This window comes from Fimicolochytrium jonesii, assembly GCF_025526975.1.
Source record: "Fimicolochytrium jonesii strain JEL569 chromosome Unknown EV422scaffold_39, whole genome shotgun sequence".
Classification (NCBI taxonomy): Eukaryota; Fungi; Chytridiomycota; class Chytridiomycetes; order Spizellomycetales; family Powellomycetaceae; genus Fimicolochytrium; species Fimicolochytrium jonesii.
Genome location: NW_026515706.1, coordinates 96756 through 114710, shown reverse-complemented (window position 1 = coordinate 114710; position 17955 = coordinate 96756). Strand labels below are relative to the sequence as shown.

General features: G+C 54.4%; 4 protein-coding genes and 2 non-coding genes across 6 annotated transcripts; 3 read left to right on the top strand and 3 right to left on the bottom strand.

Annotated features, from left to right (window-relative positions):
* The first annotated feature begins 112 nt into the window (after positions 1 to 112).
* EV422DRAFT_546564 (7 transmembrane sweet-taste receptor of 3 GCPR-domain-containing protein) lies at positions 113 to 4426 on the top strand. Its single transcript, XM_053071548.1, has 10 exons — positions 113 to 330; positions 406 to 616; positions 729 to 977; positions 1063 to 1319; positions 1406 to 1451; positions 1530 to 1758; positions 1896 to 2772; positions 2840 to 2954; positions 3032 to 3911; positions 4005 to 4426. The coding sequence occupies exons 1-10, from the start codon at positions 177 to 179 to the stop codon at positions 4329 to 4331; spliced, it is 3345 nt and encodes a 1114-aa protein (XP_052921187.1). The 5' UTR covers positions 113 to 176; the 3' UTR covers positions 4332 to 4426.
* An 8-nt stretch (positions 4427 to 4434) lies between these two features.
* On the bottom strand, positions 4435 to 4505 carry EV422DRAFT_t154. Its single transcript has one exon. It is a non-coding gene; the product is annotated as a tRNA-Gly (tRNA).
* A 1964-nt stretch (positions 4506 to 6469) lies between these two features.
* Positions 6470 to 9317, top strand: EV422DRAFT_298851 (uncharacterized protein). The gene is made up of 4 exons (XM_053066072.1): positions 6470 to 6921; positions 6994 to 7419; positions 7504 to 8240; positions 8321 to 9317. The coding sequence occupies exons 1-4, from the start codon at positions 6576 to 6578 to the stop codon at positions 9176 to 9178; spliced, it is 2367 nt and encodes a 788-aa protein (XP_052921186.1). The 5' UTR covers positions 6470 to 6575; the 3' UTR covers positions 9179 to 9317.
* A 349-nt stretch (positions 9318 to 9666) lies between these two features.
* EV422DRAFT_t155 lies at positions 9667 to 9737 on the top strand. Its single transcript has one exon. It is a non-coding gene; the product is annotated as a tRNA-Gly (tRNA).
* Positions 9738 to 9841: 104 nt separating this feature from the next.
* EV422DRAFT_546553 (Endonuclease/exonuclease/phosphatase) lies at positions 9842 to 13486 on the bottom strand. Its single transcript, XM_053071547.1, has 4 exons — positions 13007 to 13486; positions 12729 to 12896; positions 12596 to 12657; positions 9842 to 12531 (listed from the first exon to the last, which is right to left on the bottom strand). The coding sequence occupies exons 1-4, from the start codon at positions 13022 to 13024 to the stop codon at positions 10119 to 10121; spliced, it is 2661 nt and encodes an 886-aa protein (XP_052921185.1). The 5' UTR covers positions 13025 to 13486; the 3' UTR covers positions 9842 to 10118.
* Positions 13487 to 14559: 1073 nt separating this feature from the next.
* Positions 14560 to 17054, bottom strand: EV422DRAFT_298771 (uncharacterized protein). Its single transcript, XM_053066070.1, has 7 exons — positions 16551 to 17054; positions 16380 to 16456; positions 15922 to 16313; positions 15350 to 15864; positions 15179 to 15289; positions 14857 to 15113; positions 14560 to 14785 (listed from the first exon to the last, which is right to left on the bottom strand). Exons 1-6 carry the CDS (start codon positions 16848 to 16850, stop codon positions 14961 to 14963), a joined length of 1548 nt encoding a protein of 515 aa, XP_052921184.1. The 5' UTR covers positions 16851 to 17054; the 3' UTR covers positions 14560 to 14785; positions 14857 to 14960.
* Positions 17055 to 17955: the final 901 nt, after the last annotated feature.

The following is a 17955-nucleotide window of genomic DNA, read 5'->3' as shown; positions in this document are numbered from 1 at the left end:
GATGTTACGCGCTGTCGCTTTCCCCCTCTCCGCGCCTCCGTCTCCGTCTCTGCAGTCACTCCAGTCAACAGACCAGAACCTCGGGAAGACCCTCGATACACAATGCAGTCATCCAAATTGGCGGTGTTGTGCCTTCACAGTTCACTGTCCCTTTTCAAAGAATCCTCTCGAAAATCATGCCACGGCTGCGTATCCCGCAGATCCTCTTTTGGTGCTGGGTTACCTACTGTCAAGCATGGCCGCTCGTACATGGCCAGGCAGCCCGGGTCCACCGCTGGCGAGTGGTGCCTCCCTCGTCAGACCTACCAACAGGAGGGCGCTGCGATGTTGGTGAGTGGCCTTAGGAGTCAGGACGCGATTGAGCTTCCGCTATGTCTACTGACAACATGCATTATTTGTTTGTAGGAATGCTGCAGGATATTGATGAGACCGGCAACAAGGACCTGTACTTAGTCGGCGGAGGAGATGCGACTGTTGCGGATGGCCTCAACAGTGCCGCGGTTTCGGATGTCTGGCTGTACAAGCCCTCGACCAACGTATGGATGAAACAGATAAATTCGTCAGTCTTGCTACGCTACCCGGCGTCGGCAAAGCTTGGTCGGACGATCTACTCCTGGTTTGTTGGCAAATTTCGAACGTCTTTTGGATGGGCCCGTTACCAGTCTTGGCGCCGTACCTTTCTGCGTCCGTTTCTGACAGCGCACGAAACTCTGTTTGACAACTTTTAGGGGAGGGTACTTGGGCGACATATACACAGTGAATCTGGTCAACGCCCTGAATCTCGACACCATGACGTTCCGCCCAACCGTGTCGCTCTCCAGCATTCCCAAGATGGCTTTCTCCCGCGGAGTGGGGATAGAGCCTTCGACCATGCTCATATTTGGAGGGGGCGCCCCCTCGAGCCCAGTATGGAAGTACAACTCCAAGATCTATAGCATCAACGTAAATGATTCCACCAGCAATGTCGGCGTTTCTGCGTGAGTGTGCTTGGGCCGTTAATTACGTCCAACCGTGATGTATGATTGCACTGAAAGAACATCTGTTGACATCCTCTACCCGCAGAACAGCAATCGACGCAGGCCTACCAGCAGCATCGCATCCCGCGGTGCTTCGCCTCGACAACTACATCAATGGCAAACCAGGGATCCTGTTTCTTGGTGCCCGCAAGACGGCATCAGCGCTGGGGCTTGACAGCTACGACAACACTGCGTACATCATTGATCCGAATGACAGTTTCAAACTGTACAAATTGAACCTCACGCCGGAGTCTGCGCTGCCTACTGGGGAGACACAGTCGATTCTGCTGATTGAGGATCCTAGTGAGTGACATCTTCGATGCTGGAAGAGCAATCGTTGTATGAACATATGTATGGACAGATACTGACCCCGCACCGTGATGTATCAGAGCTAGGCCGCGTGGTATACGTCGTTGGAAACTACCTTCTTTGGAGGTCAGTGTTCGCTTGACCTCTCCGTGTCGCAATTCCTCAATTATGCTTATGGTCGACACCTCTTGCCAACGCATACAGATTGGGCGCCTACTACAACGGTGTACCCTCCCGGCTCATCCTCCCACCCTTTGAAGACATCGCGGCAGGGACACCGGTGACCTGGGAACTTCTGCAGACCAAAAATCCGTCATTCATACAACGCATGGCAGCGCCTGTATTGTTTGAGGCGCCGGGACATCGCTTGAGAGTGTATGGGGGATGCGGGGATACTTTGCCGCCGATTACGCAGACTATGGTGGATTTAATGGTGGGATGTCGTTTGTTCTGTTGGGGCCGGATATCTGGGGGAACGGGGTAAACGTCCGTCGCTGCGAGCGGAGTACACTCCGTGCAGACGGGTTATACAGAACACATGACCTTAATACCCTTCATCGTCTTTGCCAGATTGATGACGAAGGCGGCAACGCCACCACGAGCCGCATCCTTCCACCCAATCCCGGCCCCTACACCGCCGGTTCAACCGTCACTTTCCAGCTCGAACTCCGCGACGAAGACTCCCAACCCCTCCTCTACGGCGGCGACAAGATCAGCGCAACGCACTTCAACACCTTCACCTCAGTCCTCGGCTTCGCGAGCGTCCAAGACCATACCAACGGGACCTACACCGTGTCGTTCCCTGTAGAGCAATCCGGGAACTACACTGTCAGCCTCGTTCTAAACGGCCACGCCTTTGATATCCCCGCGCTCCGCAAGCCCATCATCGCCATCTCCGCGGAGGCGCACGCTAGCACGTCCTCCTTGCAATTCGCCGACAGCAGCGGGAGCGCTTCAAGCGGATCAAGCGGGACATCCACCGGCTCTGACGACCAAAGCGTGGCTATGTCAGTCGAGAACCTCTCAAATGCGAAGTTCGGCATCAGTCTCACTGACGCCTTCCTCAACCATCTCACCGCCGCACAGGCAGCCGCCGCCCTCAGCTCCCTCTCCGTTGTCATCCGCTACGTCAGCGGACCGTCGGCGGGAACGACGCTCGCGCCTGATACCCCGACCATCAGCAACAGCTCCATCTTCGTGGCGTTCACACCCACCGCCGTGGGGAAGCTGAGCGTGGATGTGGCGCTTGGCGGGGACCCGTTATCCGGATCCCCGTTTGCGATTGTTGTTACCCCGGACCCTGTCACGGCGCTAGGGGAGCCTGTGAGTCTGGCGGTTGGGTCGAAGACTGGGATTGCGTTTGTGGTGCTTACGGTGTTGGGACTGCTTGTAGCCGTTGTATTTATGGGGTTCATTTGGGTGCATCGGGAGAACAAGATCATCAAAGGTACGCTGGAAGACGGCATTCGATGATCGTCATGCACCTTTGGCGCTAACGGTCTCTTCTTTTATAGCCATCTCGCCAGTGCTTTGCATGTGCTGCCTCTTAGGCACTCTGTTACTGTACACCTCCAATATGTGGCTTTTTGGGAAACCTTCCAACGCAACGTGTGTCGTGCAACCCTTTTGGTAAGATTGTTGCCGACAAGCATACGTCGACGAAATTGTCTTAAAGGTAAACTCATGACAATCCGAACCGCATCCAGGCTCTCCATCGGCTACTCATTCCTCATCACGCCTCTCCTCGCCAAGCTTTACCGTCTCTTCGTCATCTTCGCCGGCACCGAACGCACGACAGCTGTAAAAACCAACCAACTCACCGGCTTTGCCTTGATCCCCTCTCTCAACATCCTCATCTGCATCATCTGGTCCGCAATCGACGCGCCAAAACCGGGCATCACAAACCTCACCAGCGCGCGGCTCTGGGAATGCCACTCGGACGATTCCACAGTCGGCACAGCTGCCCTCTGGTCGCTCATAGGCTTCAACGCCCTCTGCACCGTCGCCGGCGCATTTCTGGCTTACCTCACCCGCAACGTTTACTCCCGCTTCGACGAGTCCAAGGCCGTCGGACTCACCGTGTACACCACCACCGTCGTCGGCGGGATGCTGCTCGCCGTCCTGTACCTCGTCCCGGACGTGGCCGAGGTACAATTGTGGTTACGGTTCCTAGCCGTGTGGCTGCCCACCACCCTCGCGACGTTCATCCTCTTCGCCGGTCGACTGTGGAGCGTGCTGACCACCCACGCCACACGCCAGCAGCGCATCGCGAATCCTTTGTCGTCGCACACTAAAAGTGGGACCTCGCCGGTGAAGGGGGGAAGACGCGCGTCGAGGAAGGGGAGTGGGGGCGGCGCCGCGACGATTATGGATAGTAGAGGTTTGACTGACTCGGAGGCGACGTCGCAGCTCAGGAGGGCCTCCAAAGGTGCCAAACGACGGAAGAATATTGGCGCGATGGATGCGGCGTTTGGGAGTATGCAGATTGTGTGGCGACGGATTGGATGGTTCCGTGTTTGGCAGACTGGCACGCTGTACTGGTGTCCCCAGCACAACATTGGCATCATCAGCATCGAAGGAGGAAAGGTAGGGTCGTGATCATAGTTCGAACATCACACGTTGGAGAGTTGCTCACCTTTTCGTCTGCCGCCGTTGGAAAATGCACATCCATGCAAATAGTGGAACTCTGGCCAACGACTGCCCCGCACCGGCACGCTCTCCACCTATCTCGTCAACCCCGCATCCGGTAAAACCAGCGACAGCGATACGGGCTCAACAGTAACAGCGATCCGCATCAAGTCCAACGACACCGTGATCAAGCACGACTTTGAGCTACTCTTCGAATCCGATACAATCGCCAACGAGGTTCTTGTAGCGTTGACGCCGTTGTATGACGGACATACTGGTTTCTCAAAGTCAGTGGAGGAAATGTATCCATCTGCGAGGAATTTGGGTCCTGCAGACCTGCCTGAACCCATCGCGGAGGAGGACGTATCGCAAGTATAGGAAGTGGGGGTCGTCTGCAAACACATAGCGGGCCTGTCGCGGAGTTTGAGAGCCGCGCTGTCGTATTGGAAAAGTAACGCTAATTGAAAAAAAAAGTATGTTTTGCAATGGCCGAGAATCGAACTCGGGTCTACCGCGTGGCAGGCGGTAATTATACCACTAAACCACCATTGCATTCGATGTTTGTGCGTTCCTTTGGCATTATACAACCTGTATTTCCGAGCAACCGCCAGTCTACAGGTGGTGTCCAATTCGTTTAGGCCTGTACGTGCTTGCCTGAAAGCCCGAGGGTTCCCCATTCCTGCTATCGGTACCATTTTGTTTGATACCTCCAGCCACCCAGTCCACATCAGGTTCATAACCCACGGCCTTCCCACGGTGGTCATCGGACCTCCTGCATATCGTGAATGTGCAGAACCTTCGCTTTGCGTCATCCGGACGTTGTTGACTAAGGAATTCGGATCAGCCAAAGGGCCACAAACGTGTTGCACCGACTGCGGTGTAACATATGTATGTCGATCAAGTCTGTGAAAATCCACGAGCCACCGGACTCGGACTCGAGCACACAAGACTTGTACAGTACAGTACTGTACCTACTATGTACTGTACCGTACAGTACAGTACGTGAGGCATTTGGTGGCATTTCGAGGAATATCGAGGACATGATTGATGGGCATCTCCATTGAAAAGCTGAAAGTAGTAAAGGTTGAAGGCTGCACGTGACTAGGAGTGACTCACCCGCTCCCGTCAACGCGTTAAACACGGTCGGAAATCTTCCCATCTTATCCGGTTATTTTCACGCAGTGACAAAGAGCTATGTCCACAAGCGCGTTTCAGACAGGCGGGGTGCGGGACTTCACTTGCTTTGTAGCTCACCGCCGTATCGCAGAACCCGTCGACGCCGTGATTGGTGCCATAAGCGTACGACAGTCGCTGCCGTCGGGACGCTTGGGGCACTGGACAACTTTGGCCGCGTGCCAATTTAAATTCTCGACCGGTTGGTGAAATGTGTCCACCGTCGTCCGAGTTCCTCTGTGCGGCGAACGGACACAACTACGCTGTGTTTCGGGAGGAGCTGCTGCCTGGCTCCAGGGTGTGTCATGACATCCTTGTGTCTCGCTTCCTTCCTCAGGTATGACAACCGCCCGCGGGATGGATCCGACGAGGCTCCACGCGGCCAGGAGGAGACCGTGGGCACGCTTGGAGTAGACCCTTGGTAATCACGTACTGCTATCTACCGTTTACGTGCGCCGGGAAATTTGGTCAAGTCGCGAACGACATCCTGCAGGCGGGGTAGATCAAATCGCGTATTATGCAGGCCAAGCCTGCCCCTTGATTGAGCGTGCACAAGGCTCAAGCGCCCAACTTTTCGCGAAATCCATCATACACTCTTTCGTCGTACGGTCCTGCTGGCAGGTCCCTTCGGCAGTCATCGCGCAATCCCCTCCTTTTCCTATCTAAAGCGTCAACGGGTAGCAAACTCCAGCACTCAACAAAGTCGTCGTCTGTGTGGTCCGCCTCATAGATCAATCGGTGGAACTCGTGCCTGGCCTCACACCGGAGTCATCGGTCATCCTGGAGGCTCATTCCGTTGTGGCGAGGCATCATTGGGCTTCGTTAATCCGTCAACTGCATCATCCCACCGAAAGCTTGTCAAGTCCCTCTCCAATTTCGGCCAAGGTCTTCTTCTCTAACCCTTATATCGTTCGCTGGGCATCAGGCCTACCGCCTGCCCTGCTCCTGATCTCCCGCCTGCGCGAATATCCCCTGTTGCCCGGCTTGTGTGACTCGGTCGCAAAATCCCATAGCATCCAGGAGCCTGCGATTGAGACTGGTTGAGATATTCGTGGCGAAGCCGGCAGAGTGAGGTACCCCGCCGTTTACAGTACCGTACGAGCCTCCCAAAGCCGGCGTGCCTCAGGATCAAGAGTCGATATAACAGTGGAAACCGGTGTGGTCCCAAATACCCAATTCGCCATTGCTTCACCGGCGCTGTTCTTCCCGCAGTATCTTTTCGGTCGGCGCCGTGCATGGGCCAGCAGTTTAGGAGCAGTCTCCGACACCTGCATAGATAGAGCGACTCCGAGTTGTTTACCGGACGTCTGCCACAAACGCCATTGTCACCAACTATACCCAGCGACGACCAGCATTCCTCCCCTTCCTGCGGTATATACCGCCTCTGTTGCAGATAGACGGACCTGTAGACCTTCTGAGCCCCAGCGAGTCTCAAATAGACCCAACGCTATGTCGTCGTTCCCCACCGCTCCACCAGCGCATTGGTCGGCCCGACAATCCCTACCTGCTGCGCTTCACCACCGAAATAGGTCCGTGGGCAACGCAAGCTCCCTGGTGAACGCGCTCTCCGTCTATCCTTCGCCGCCTGCCGCCGAGTTCATCACAACGCAACAGCAGCAGCAGCAACAGCATTCGGCCGGCTACAGCCCAGTGGTAGGCTCGCCACTAAGCATAGAACATAATGGGATCCCTGGCGGGTCGTTGTCCAGTAATACCTCCGGGCAAATGCAGCCTCAAACAACGAGCGCACTCGGCGCTGCCTTGAGGATTCAAGCGAGTGGACCTCCTGTGATAGGTAAGATGTCTGGGAGGTTTTTTCCGCCAGGGTGGACGAAATCTAATGCTTCGTGGTTTTTCAATCTCGAAGCTGAAGCGAGCTTGAGCTCTGTACTTGCAGAGTTGGCCACATGTGCCAACGCAGGCTTGATGTCGAAGGCAGAATACCAGACAGAGCGTGCACAAATTATAAACGGATTCTCAGGGAGAACGGAGGACCGCATGCTTCTTTTGAAGGGGCTCAAGGATGCGTGGGATGGTAGGCTCATTTCGGATGTGGAGTTCGATGAAATGTCGGCTCGCATTTTCCGAGGCATGGAGTCTTCGCAGATCCATACTGGATATGACAGCCAGGGAAGCCTGACCCGGGAGGATCCGACCACTGGCGGCAGTGAGCGGCATAGCGGACAATGGATGACGACGCCGTCCATGCCAGCTGCCGAAATCCTCTTTGGAAGAGCAGACGCGAACGTTCGCCCACCGTTGACACGTGTCGCTCGTGCTTCATATCATGGAGGTAGGTGATTTCCGGCGCTCGAAAGGGTCGTGGGCGGACGTTGGGATTGCTGAAGACGAAGACGCTCATCTTTTGTGAATGTAGGGTCGGCTCATAACTACTCGACGTCTCACGACACGTCTCCGGTGTACGGGTCATCGCATGGAGGCTCGCCAGGAAGCATACCGATCCCGCAAAGGAGTAACTCTGAGTCTGTGCTGCAGCAAAGCAATCATTCATTCACATCTCAACCCGGCGTTCCTATCGGCTCCTACACCAATTTTGAATCACGCCATGATGGCCGACTTGAGCGACATGATCAGTTTGGCATGTCTTACGAAACCCCGTCGCTGGTTCCGGATCACTATCTATCACAGTCGGCACCCACACATGTATTACTAGAACATCAGCAGGCACCCACGCACCCGTATCATATGCAACAACAACATCATCCACACATGCACCATCTATCTCCACACGCACTATCGCAATCGCAACTGCCGCAAACGCACATGGTGCGTACAAGTGCAACCCAAAAGCGGAGCTCATTCTCTGCGCAGCAACCGCCGAAACCCAGGAAGGATTGGAGATCCAAGAATCCACCTGATCCTATACTACTGAACGATCAAATACATCAAATGCTGAATTCCGTGCCCCCGCCGGCGAAGGTAGACGGACCACCCCCGCCTTCTTTACATAGAGGATTTGGAGCGAGCGCACGGCAGTACAATTTTGATGGGTCAGCGAATGTTAGCGAGTTTCGTCTCAAGTGGAGGTGTCGTTGGTGTTTATGCTCTGGCAAATATACTCCGGCATTGAGGAAAGGGCCACTCGGCGCAAAGGTATGTGAAGTTGTGGAACCGGGCGCTCGGGGTTCATCGACATCATGCTTACTGTTGCGCCGATGTATTTGTTCATTTAGACGCTGTGTAATGCTTGTGGCATGTGGTACAATCGTCATGGGTACCTTCCGAAAGACCGTTACCGTGAGCATGCCCTTGACGAGCAGAACGCAGCAGCCGGGGCGGCTTCCACCTCGCCCCCGACGACAACGATGAGTGCCTCGCTGAGCGACATCAGCAGCTCCAGCCCCCCTGCCGCTCCGCTCACTGTTGACACGTCCACCGATTTCAAGAGACACTTACACGCCGACTTTATGATGACGCACTCTCCGAGTATCCAGCGCACCCCCGACACCCCAGATCCGAGCACTAGCTACTCCGCCCCGATTCAATCGCGCCATTTCTCGTTTGCGCACAGCCTTCCTCATGACATGGCCATCATGGAGCGTGCGATGAGCCTTCACGATCAGCAGCAGGCACAGGCCCACTCTTATCAGCGGCCCGACACCTTCTCCTCTCACTTTCCTGACGATCAAACTCACCACCGCCTACAAGTTCCCAAACATGAATTACACCGTGAAGAATACTCCACCTCCCATACAACTCTCTCACCGCAAATGGAACAGTTCTCGATGCTCTCTCCCGAGGTCGCCTCAGCTGGCGTGAGTCCGTACGGCAACAACAGTAGCCCTTTCCTATCTGAAATGGAAGATTGGCCGACCTCACCGAATACGGACGCCGTTAATTCCCCTTCCATATCGTCCTTTGCGACAAACACCACCGCTGTTTGGACCAATAGGCAAATGTCTGCGGCGCCTGCGCAGTTTTATCATCATCGCCAACAAAGTCAACATTCACCGATGATGGCAACTATGCAGATGCCACCTGTCACCTCGGTCCTACCCGTTCCAGTGCCCAGGCGCCAAGGGATGTGGTGAGCACCCCGGATGCCTCGAGTCTTGGACGACGAAAATCCGACCAGACTAGTGCTCGTCGGGTCCCGAGTCTTTCCCAGTTGTTTACAGTACCCTATGATTCAAGGACCATTTTTGCATACTCGATTCTCCCTCCTACCCACTCATTTCGACAAGGCGTATCCTCTTACTTCTTCGGTGTTTGTGAACCCCTCTGTATGTAATGTTTTGCTCCTCTAGGCGTACCTTCTACATAATTGGTTCCCCTGTATAGACTTTTTTTTTGCCGTACTAGTCGTTTGATGGATTTGTTGGTGTATGTTCCATACAGATTTTGGAGTGTGTATCTTCCTCCTGGTATCGAATCAATTGGAAGTGAATTTTCTATTTACCGTTTGCTCGCCGGAAACACCTTCAAGTTATGTTCTGTCCTGAATGCGGAATGAGCAAACCTTAGCGCTTCCGTAAACAAGTAAGGATACAAATTGTGTAAAAGACAAGGAATTCATCAGGCAATGGTGGTTTAGTGGCATAATTACCGCCTGCCACGCGGTAGACCCGAGTTCGATTCTCGGCCATTGCATTTTGCATGGATTAGCGTACAGCTGGACGTTCCTTTTGACCGGACTTGCTTTTGAAGTTGAGACAACCATTGCCCGCTCCGATGGTCAGAGTGGGGTTATATAGTGCGCATCCGAGAGTCCAAGGTCACATCGGGAGAAAGTATGCACATGCAGACCGGCGACCCCAAAACTATCGCAAAGAGGCATGGCTAAAGGGTTTGGGTTACATGCCCTTGAAACGATTTTTTGGCACCGCCGGTTTTTTATGTAATATTGGCAGCGCTCTACTGAACTCAAGGGAATCGTCATAGGATGCATCTATCTATTAGAAAAAGAGGTGCGGTGATGAAAGGGTAATCTATGTATAGCTACAGATCTAGTACGCCAGTTGTCTAGGGAATCTAGAATGCGAACAAAGCAATGATGGCCGCAACACCAGTGACAGTCAAGCCAATGACACCTCTGCGCTTTGCAGCCGAGACGGGTGTGTCGGTGTCGGTGGGCCCGGGAGCGGGGCTAGACTCGGTTGCTGAGGGATCGACCACAGTGGTGTAAGTCACCGGGTCGCCAGTAGGGACCTCAGTCTCGGATGTGGGCTCGGGTTCTTGAGTGGTGAAGAAGGTTGATGTTGGCTCGTCGATGACCGTGGTCTCGGTCTCCAGAACGGTCGTTGTTGTGGTCTCGTCATCGTGACACTCCTCAGTGGAAGTGGCCTCCGAAGGGGGAGTAGTCGTCTCGGTGACGGTGGTGGGCTCGGGAGTGGGAGTTGGCTCCAAAGAGGTGGTTTCGTCGTCATCACATTCTTCAGTGGAAGTGGTCTCCGGAGGGGGAGCAGTAGTGTCGGTGACGGTGGTGGGCTCGGGAGTGGGGGTTGGCTCCAAAGAGGTGGTTTCGTCGTCATCACATTCCTCAGTGGAAGTGGTCTCCGGAGGGGAAGCAGTAGTGTCGGTGACGGTGGTTGCCTCGGGAGTGGGGGTCGGCTCGAGAGTGGTGGTCTCGTCGTCGTCGCAGTCCTCGGTGGAAGTGGTCTCAATGATGGTTGTAGTTTCGGTAGTGGACGTGGTCTCGTCCGCGGAAGTGGTGGTAGGTTCCGTGACGGACGTGGTCTCGTCAGCGGTAGTGGTGGGCTCGGTATTCCCGGTGGACGTGGTAGTAGACGGAGCGCGACCGCCGCGCTTGAAGCGGGAGTAGAGAGGATCGTGGTCAGAGGTACGGCTGGCGTATGCACCCCAAGTGTTGACGTGAACGGGGACGAAGGAGGACAGAGAAGTCCAAAGGCTCTCGGAGACGAGGATATGGTCGAGCTCCTGGCAGTTGCCGTCGTAGTTGTACGAGTAACGCTCGGCCACGGGTAGAGACTCAGCGAGGTCGTGCAATTTGGGGCCAGTCTGGCCGGGCAACGATCCGATCATGGTCTGGATCGAGGTGGTCCAAGTGAAGTCATTAAGGTCACCGACAATGGCAACCTTGGCATCGGGGTCGACCGCCAAGAGCTCCTCCACGAAGGCGCGGTTGAGTCTGGCTTGCAGTGTTCGGTTTTCCAACGCTCCTTGGCGAGGAGGCTGTAGGGCCCCGTACTGCTTACTGCCCCCCCGCTTGCTCGACAAGTGGTTGGCAATGATGAACACGCGCTCTCCAGAAGCCAGGTCGAAAGAAGTAGCCAAGGGCTTGCGCGAGTCAGCCCAGGCCACATTGGTAGGATCAATACGACCAGGGTTGAGAGTCAACCCTGCTCTTGGGCCGTCCTTGACAACCTTCACCGCTTCGGTAGCGCTTCCAGCCCGTCCTGGGGTCAGGGTAACGCCTGCAGCGGGGTTGTAAAACACAACGGAGCGGATGTTGCCTTTGGGCTCACCACCGTCCTTCAGATCCTCAGGGTTTATCCAGGTGGCATTGTAGGTGGGTCCTCCTGCCTTGACAACAGCGTCAATGATGCGGTTGACGGTAACGGTCGAATCCGTCGATCCATCTTGGGCGCCGTTGAAATCTTGAATTTCGTTGGCCACAAAAATCGCAGGCGCACCAAGATGCTGGACAAGCTGCTTGGCGATGGCGTCGTACTTCGCCTGGGGAGCGTTTCCAGCGAGGTTCTCCATGTTGTACGATCCGATGGCAAACTCGTCCTGGGGGGTGGCGGGAGCGGGAGGGAACACGTTCTTGTTTTTCTCAACGACGGTGACAGGTTCCCTGGGGAAGACAGTGTACGCGCCCTGGTTGTAGGTGAGGACACCAGTGATGTCGGAGACAACGTCCCCGAGGGCGAGATCAGCGGGATGCTTTGCGCCAAACGGAGTACCGATGAAGATCTTCTCAGGGTTGTTGTCACTGCCCTCCGAATCACGGTACATGGTGACGCCGCCAGCGGCGTTGCGTCCAGTGGCACCCTGACCTTTGTCGGCAAGAACGAAGAACTGGCCAGAGAACGGTTGGCCACTGACGACGGGGTTCTTGATGGTAACGAGAGATCCCTCAAGGCTTTCGTAGAAATCGAGTCCTTTGTTTGCCACGTCGAGTGCGGAGTACGTCTTGAACCATTCCTGGTCGGTTGGCTTCTCGGCATCATATTCCGGACCATCTTCCCATTTGGCGAAGACAGTTTTTACTGGAGGCTTGCGCCCATCCTGACCAATGACTACGGGGGACACCGTCAAGCTCTCGGGGTTGGGAAGCTTGGTCAGGTTGGTGATAAAGTCGAGTTCAGTAAGAAAAAGATCATCCGGGTTCGATGCGAATTCCTTGACCGCGGCGTTCAACGAGACGTAGTCGCCGATTTGCAGAGTCTGAGCAACATTGAGGGCGTCCTTGTTGGCGGCTCTGTAAACGCGTAGAGTCAACATCGCAGCCGGCTTCTGACAATAAAATCTCCGCCCACACTTACGGGATGTACAAGAGGATACCATCGCTGGTGTTAACATCAGCGTCCGGATGCGGGTCTTGAATCTGCAAATTTCTTATTAGCTCATCTGAAACTTTGTAACGACGATCGCTGACGAAAGTTGATGCTAGCATACCCAAACGTTGGTAGACTTTGCGTTCTTGAGAGTGACGATACCCCTGACATCCGTGACATTCTTTCCGACCAGCGGCGAGTAGTGGGTGGGTCCGTTGATCTCAGAGATCTTCTCGGCGAGGACGGCGCCAGAGAGAACGCTCACGGCGGACAGAAGGAAAAGGCTCGCCTTCATTGTGATGGTTATGACGACGGAAAGGTATCAGGAACGACGAAGGGATCAACAAGGCCAGCCGTTGTTGAGGGAAAAGGGAATCGAGGTCCGACGGACCGCCTTACAGTATATATAGGGAACATCCTGAGGGTCGTTTCCCCCCTCGACGACAGAGTGGGGCGCCGTACAGATTACATTCGTAAATTGCCGATTCACTCCACAGATCCGCTAATTTGTTGTTTTTGCACAAGGTGATCATGATAGTTTAAACTTACCGGCGACCCAACATGCTCGACGGAATACCAGCGGCCTGATGGACATACGTGGATGTAGCCATACATGCACGTTTCGGCGGTTCTCTACCTCGTTCTCGTCATGAGGGAAGTCATTATGGTTACCCGCGGAATGCATATGTGTAAGTATGTATGTAGCTCTACTCCACGGGATACTTCCACATGGAGCTCGCGAAAATTTGCTATCGGTTATTTTTGACAGCACGTCAGGTACTAAGTGGAGCGCGTATGTACGTTTCCGGCAAGAATATCATCTGGTAGAGAATTTAGAATGACTTGAATGCCTCTTGTATCATATATGAGGATCCACTGGCAAGTCTCAACAAATACTGACCGACCAAGTCTGGCGAAGTCTATCGTAACGGCTTGTCGTACGGCGTGTAGGTATTTTATAACGTGCCCAAGGAGCCAAGGGATCGAAATCTGGACAATACATGTGTCAAGGAAGGCTGTGGCAGCAGCTGATGCACAAGCATAGATCTTCATTGCATGCTTACAATCAAACGCACAGGATGTCGAGGGCCAGTTTCAGCGAGGTACAGTTCGCTGCGGGCAACCGCCAGCGCTTGTGGAATCGTTGGAGCCTTTTCGCCAGGCCTTGGTCGGAAACGAGAGCTGTCAAAACGCGACATGTTTGACGCGTTCACACATCAACTCCGACTGTTGACATTGATGCCCCCTAGAACCCTCTAACGTGAAGAAGCCAAGGACCTTCGTGGCAGTCAAGAACCCAAGAAGGCACTACTCTCTCCAACTTCCTGTTATCCGGCCATGTGAAATGGTGTCAATGTAGGAAGCTAGAGATGTGGATTGGAAATCCTCGAAGGCCGTGATCCGCTGCAATCATCCTCCACCGCTGAATGCCACCAACTCCAGCTGCCTTCACAAGTGGTTCTATATTCCTCAAAACAATAGGTTTTTACCATCTACTGGGAGCTCTTTTAAACTGGGGTTCCCGAAACGGGAGAAATAAAGGGACATTCCGGCTAATACTGCTTAAAAGCTGCGCTAGAACTGCCCTATGTGCATCTCCAGGCCCAAATACGCCGTATTGATTCTCAACGTGAAGCGCAAAATGTTCCACGCGCTTCATGCGCAACTTCAGATTTTCTTGAGTTTCGAAAACAGGCCCGGCTCGGCAGCCGCGAAATAGTCGCTTAACTCCTGGTTCATTTTTTGCTTCTGCTCATTGGTATACGATGTTCTGGCAAAACCACGACCAGGAGGGACCCGCGACTGCTGTGTGGTGGATTCCCGGAACTTGACAAAGCGCTCGTCCTGACTCTTTTTCTCCTTTTGCATTTGCCGTGGAATAGTGCATGTTGTTGTTTGGGTTTTGCTTCCAGCGAGCTTTGGAGCGTCTTTGCATGTAGCCGCGACAACCGTTACAGCGGCTTGTACAGATAAGCTTGGACCTATGTTGCCCCCGCCAGTCGAGGTTTTCTCTTGCGGACGCTTTTCTTTCGCCGAGGACGCCATGTATTCGTCCAGTTGCTGATCGAGCACCGCTGAAGACACAACAAAATAATCTTCAATTTCGCGATCCCGCGCCGCTGCTGTGGGTGTGCACGTATGCGAAAAGCTTCTGGGCCGCTTCATCCCGAGCCATTCCTGGAAGACAAATTGGGTTCATAATGAGAAACGGGCGAGAAAGAAAGAGGACCTGTCCTCGGCGCACCAACCTTTTTCGGTCCTAGACGCTCGTGAATAGAGAGTCTTCCGCTTTCCGATGTGTGTGTCGATTCAGGCGTCGCGCACCGAGCAAGGGCCGACTGAAGAGGCAAAGTCAGAAAGGGACATGCGTGGCGCAAATACCTTCGCTATCTTGTTGGGAATCCCGTGTTACCTGCACTGATCTCAGTTTCTTGGCTTGGGAGCGTAGATTCTTCTTTTGGGGAACATCGCGGCTTTTCAGGAGACCCTCCAGGTCGTGCTGTGACTACAAGCGGACAGCGTCAATCTGAGGTGTTGATTTCAAGGTCAAAGCTCTGCAGAGAAGCATACCTGAATCACTCTATCGCGGAGTTGGGAGAGAAGGATACTGTGAGATACAGCAGAGGATGCCGGTCCTGTAGACGCACATCTTCCGACTGGCTGTTGCCTTACTTGATTTTCCTAATGACAAAAACTGTAAGTCGCAACGCTGAAACTTTCTCGTCGACATAAAGTACTCACGGACGAAGGAGCTGAAAAAATCGACGAGATTTTATTTGGTTGGATATCTGATGATGACGCTTCCACTTTGGATCGACCCTTCTCAGGTCGAGGACCTAGCCGGTTCCAAACGCTACTTGTCGAGGACGCCCTTGAAGGAAACTTTCCACCAGATCGTAAACGTGGAACTGTCGTCGTCCGAGTTGCAACCTTGTGCGAAGCGAAGTTGTCCGATATGGCCCGTTGCCTCCCTGCCGCGATGGTAGTCTCCGGAATGATTTTGGAGGACGACGTCTTGTCAGAGGTCGTCGTCCTCGATCGAGCGACTTGGGGAATAGACCTTGCGTTGCCTTTGTCCGACCCGTTTCCACATGCCGAACGAGATAATGATGCCTGAGCGTCGGTCTGTTTCGTAAGTCGCGCATCAGCAGATGAGGTAGTCGAAAGGTTTACACCATCAGCTACTAGTGTAGTCTGAGAAAATACACTTTTGAAGGGCGTAGGAATCTCGGCAACGGGCGTCGCAGTAGTTGGTGCTGGTACGGTTGCGTTAGCTCATGTAAATGTATGTGTGGACGACAATGCTTCCTTACCAGTTGTTGATGCGGTGCCTGCTGCAGCGGCGGAAGCTGCAGGGCGGCATGGGCGACGGCCCCATTGAGACCTTCCCCTCGCTGTTGCTACGGTTGAGGTGGTTTCGCGCCCCGCACTGTGTAATCGTTGAGGGATATCCAAGATCTTCCTCGCCCGTTCAGGATGCATCAACATCGCGCCTGATAGTGGAGTTCGACGAAGAAGAGTCGCGAAACGAGGCGGCGACACATCGTACGGCTTGGGCCTGAAACGGTGGTCTCGATACCGATCTGGTTGCCCGGCACTGCTTCCCAGTGGCAACAAATCCGACCAGCGACCGCGGTAATCTTGTCTGCGATAATGGATCTCTGGGTCCGGGAAGGGGGTGCAAAAGCGCCAAGGTTGGGGGCAGCTGTTCATTGAGCGGGATGAGATGTTGATTAGGTGATCCTAATCCTCTAAGTGGGAGTCCCCTTACTAGTTTGGACCGAAGCGATGGGCTTGCCCGTCTCCAACTGCCTCATCTTGTACAGCTGGGTGAACGTATGGACGGCTCTGTGAGAAGCGTGATGTCAATAAGTGATCGGCAAATCTTTCGACCTCCTCTTGGAACGAAAGGGGCAGATGAGTTTTGCAAAGTTAGACGTACCGTTGCTGCGAAAGTCTGCCATTTCGCCAATCCTTTCGAAAGCGCGCTGTCGGGAGGAGGGGGTGGTCTCATGGGCGTAGTTGCAAGCATTCGAGTCCTTCGACCGTGCATATACGACGATCCCAAAGGAGGACAGTCAGAGAGCTGCAATCGTCTGTCTGTAACAGGCCTTGCAATCAACGCAGGTGGCGGAGCTGGCATCGCGGTCGATGTCCGCTGTTGAGCCGATGCAGTCGTTAACGATGCTTGTTGCGGCTGTAGTGGGCGAGGAGTCCATGGCACAGCACTTTTTCTCACCATGCATACCTCGAGCACTTTGTCTGCAATTCGCAGGAGAAAGCTAGTTAGTTTCCGCCAAAATTGAGTGTCGCACACTGTCCATCCCCGACGTTTAGCTTGACAGCTTGCGAAAGTAAGCAAGCATGCGTAAACTCACTGTTAGCTCTGTGACCTATAGGAAATCATCCGAGAGTTTAGCCCTGGTTCAAGGTTTCCGGCACGCATGAATATGAACTTACCGTTCATTTGTTTGCAGGCTAGCTTAGCGGCCTCCTCTTTTCTAAAGTGAATCCTCGCCGCGCCTTCACGACTGGCGTGCAGCTTTTTGCATTCGATGAGGACGATCTCACCGAAGCATCGCCGGGAGATCCATGCCTAGCGTTCAAGAAGTGCCGATTAGGTATCGGATGGAATCGCGGATACATCTGCCTCATGCACGTACCCTCACATCCGGTTCCGTTGTGTCGTAATGCAAATGCCTGACTTCGATTGCGAAAGGACCCCTATCCCGCTTTCCAAAAGCAGTGGAGGCGTATCCTTTTGCGGGCGCCCTTTGCCCTACCCTCGGCGGCGCGGCAGCTTGCGGAGGTCCAGGCCGAGGAACATTGGGACGTGAACCCGCAGTGCACTGCGACACCGTCGATGGGACGGCCGCCGGCGCAAGGCCAGGACGACGAACAGTGGGACGTGAAACCACTGCGCTCGACGGCAGCTTTGATGGCACGATCATCCTGCTTTTCGGCGAGCGAGCTTGGGCAGGTCCGGGGCGAGAGGTGATGGGATGCGAAATCACCGGGCGCTGCAGCACCTTGGATGGCACGGCCGCCGGCGCAATACCAGGGCGAGGGGCATTGAGATGCGAGGCCACGGCGGCCAGCAATGTTTTCGAAGGAGCTAACGCGGATGCCGTGCGAGGTGCAATGGGCTTGAAGGGTGCGCTTGTGCTCAGCGGCGCTTTGGACGGCATGGCTGCTCGTGTCGATCCCATGTCAGGTGCGTCGGGATGCGATGTAGCGCTTACCCTCTCCGACGGGTTCGATGGCGCGGCCGTCTCCGTGTGAGATGCAGTGCCTTGGAAGCTTCCCGGGCGTGTTCCTGCGGCAGCTTGATGCACTGTAGTAGAACG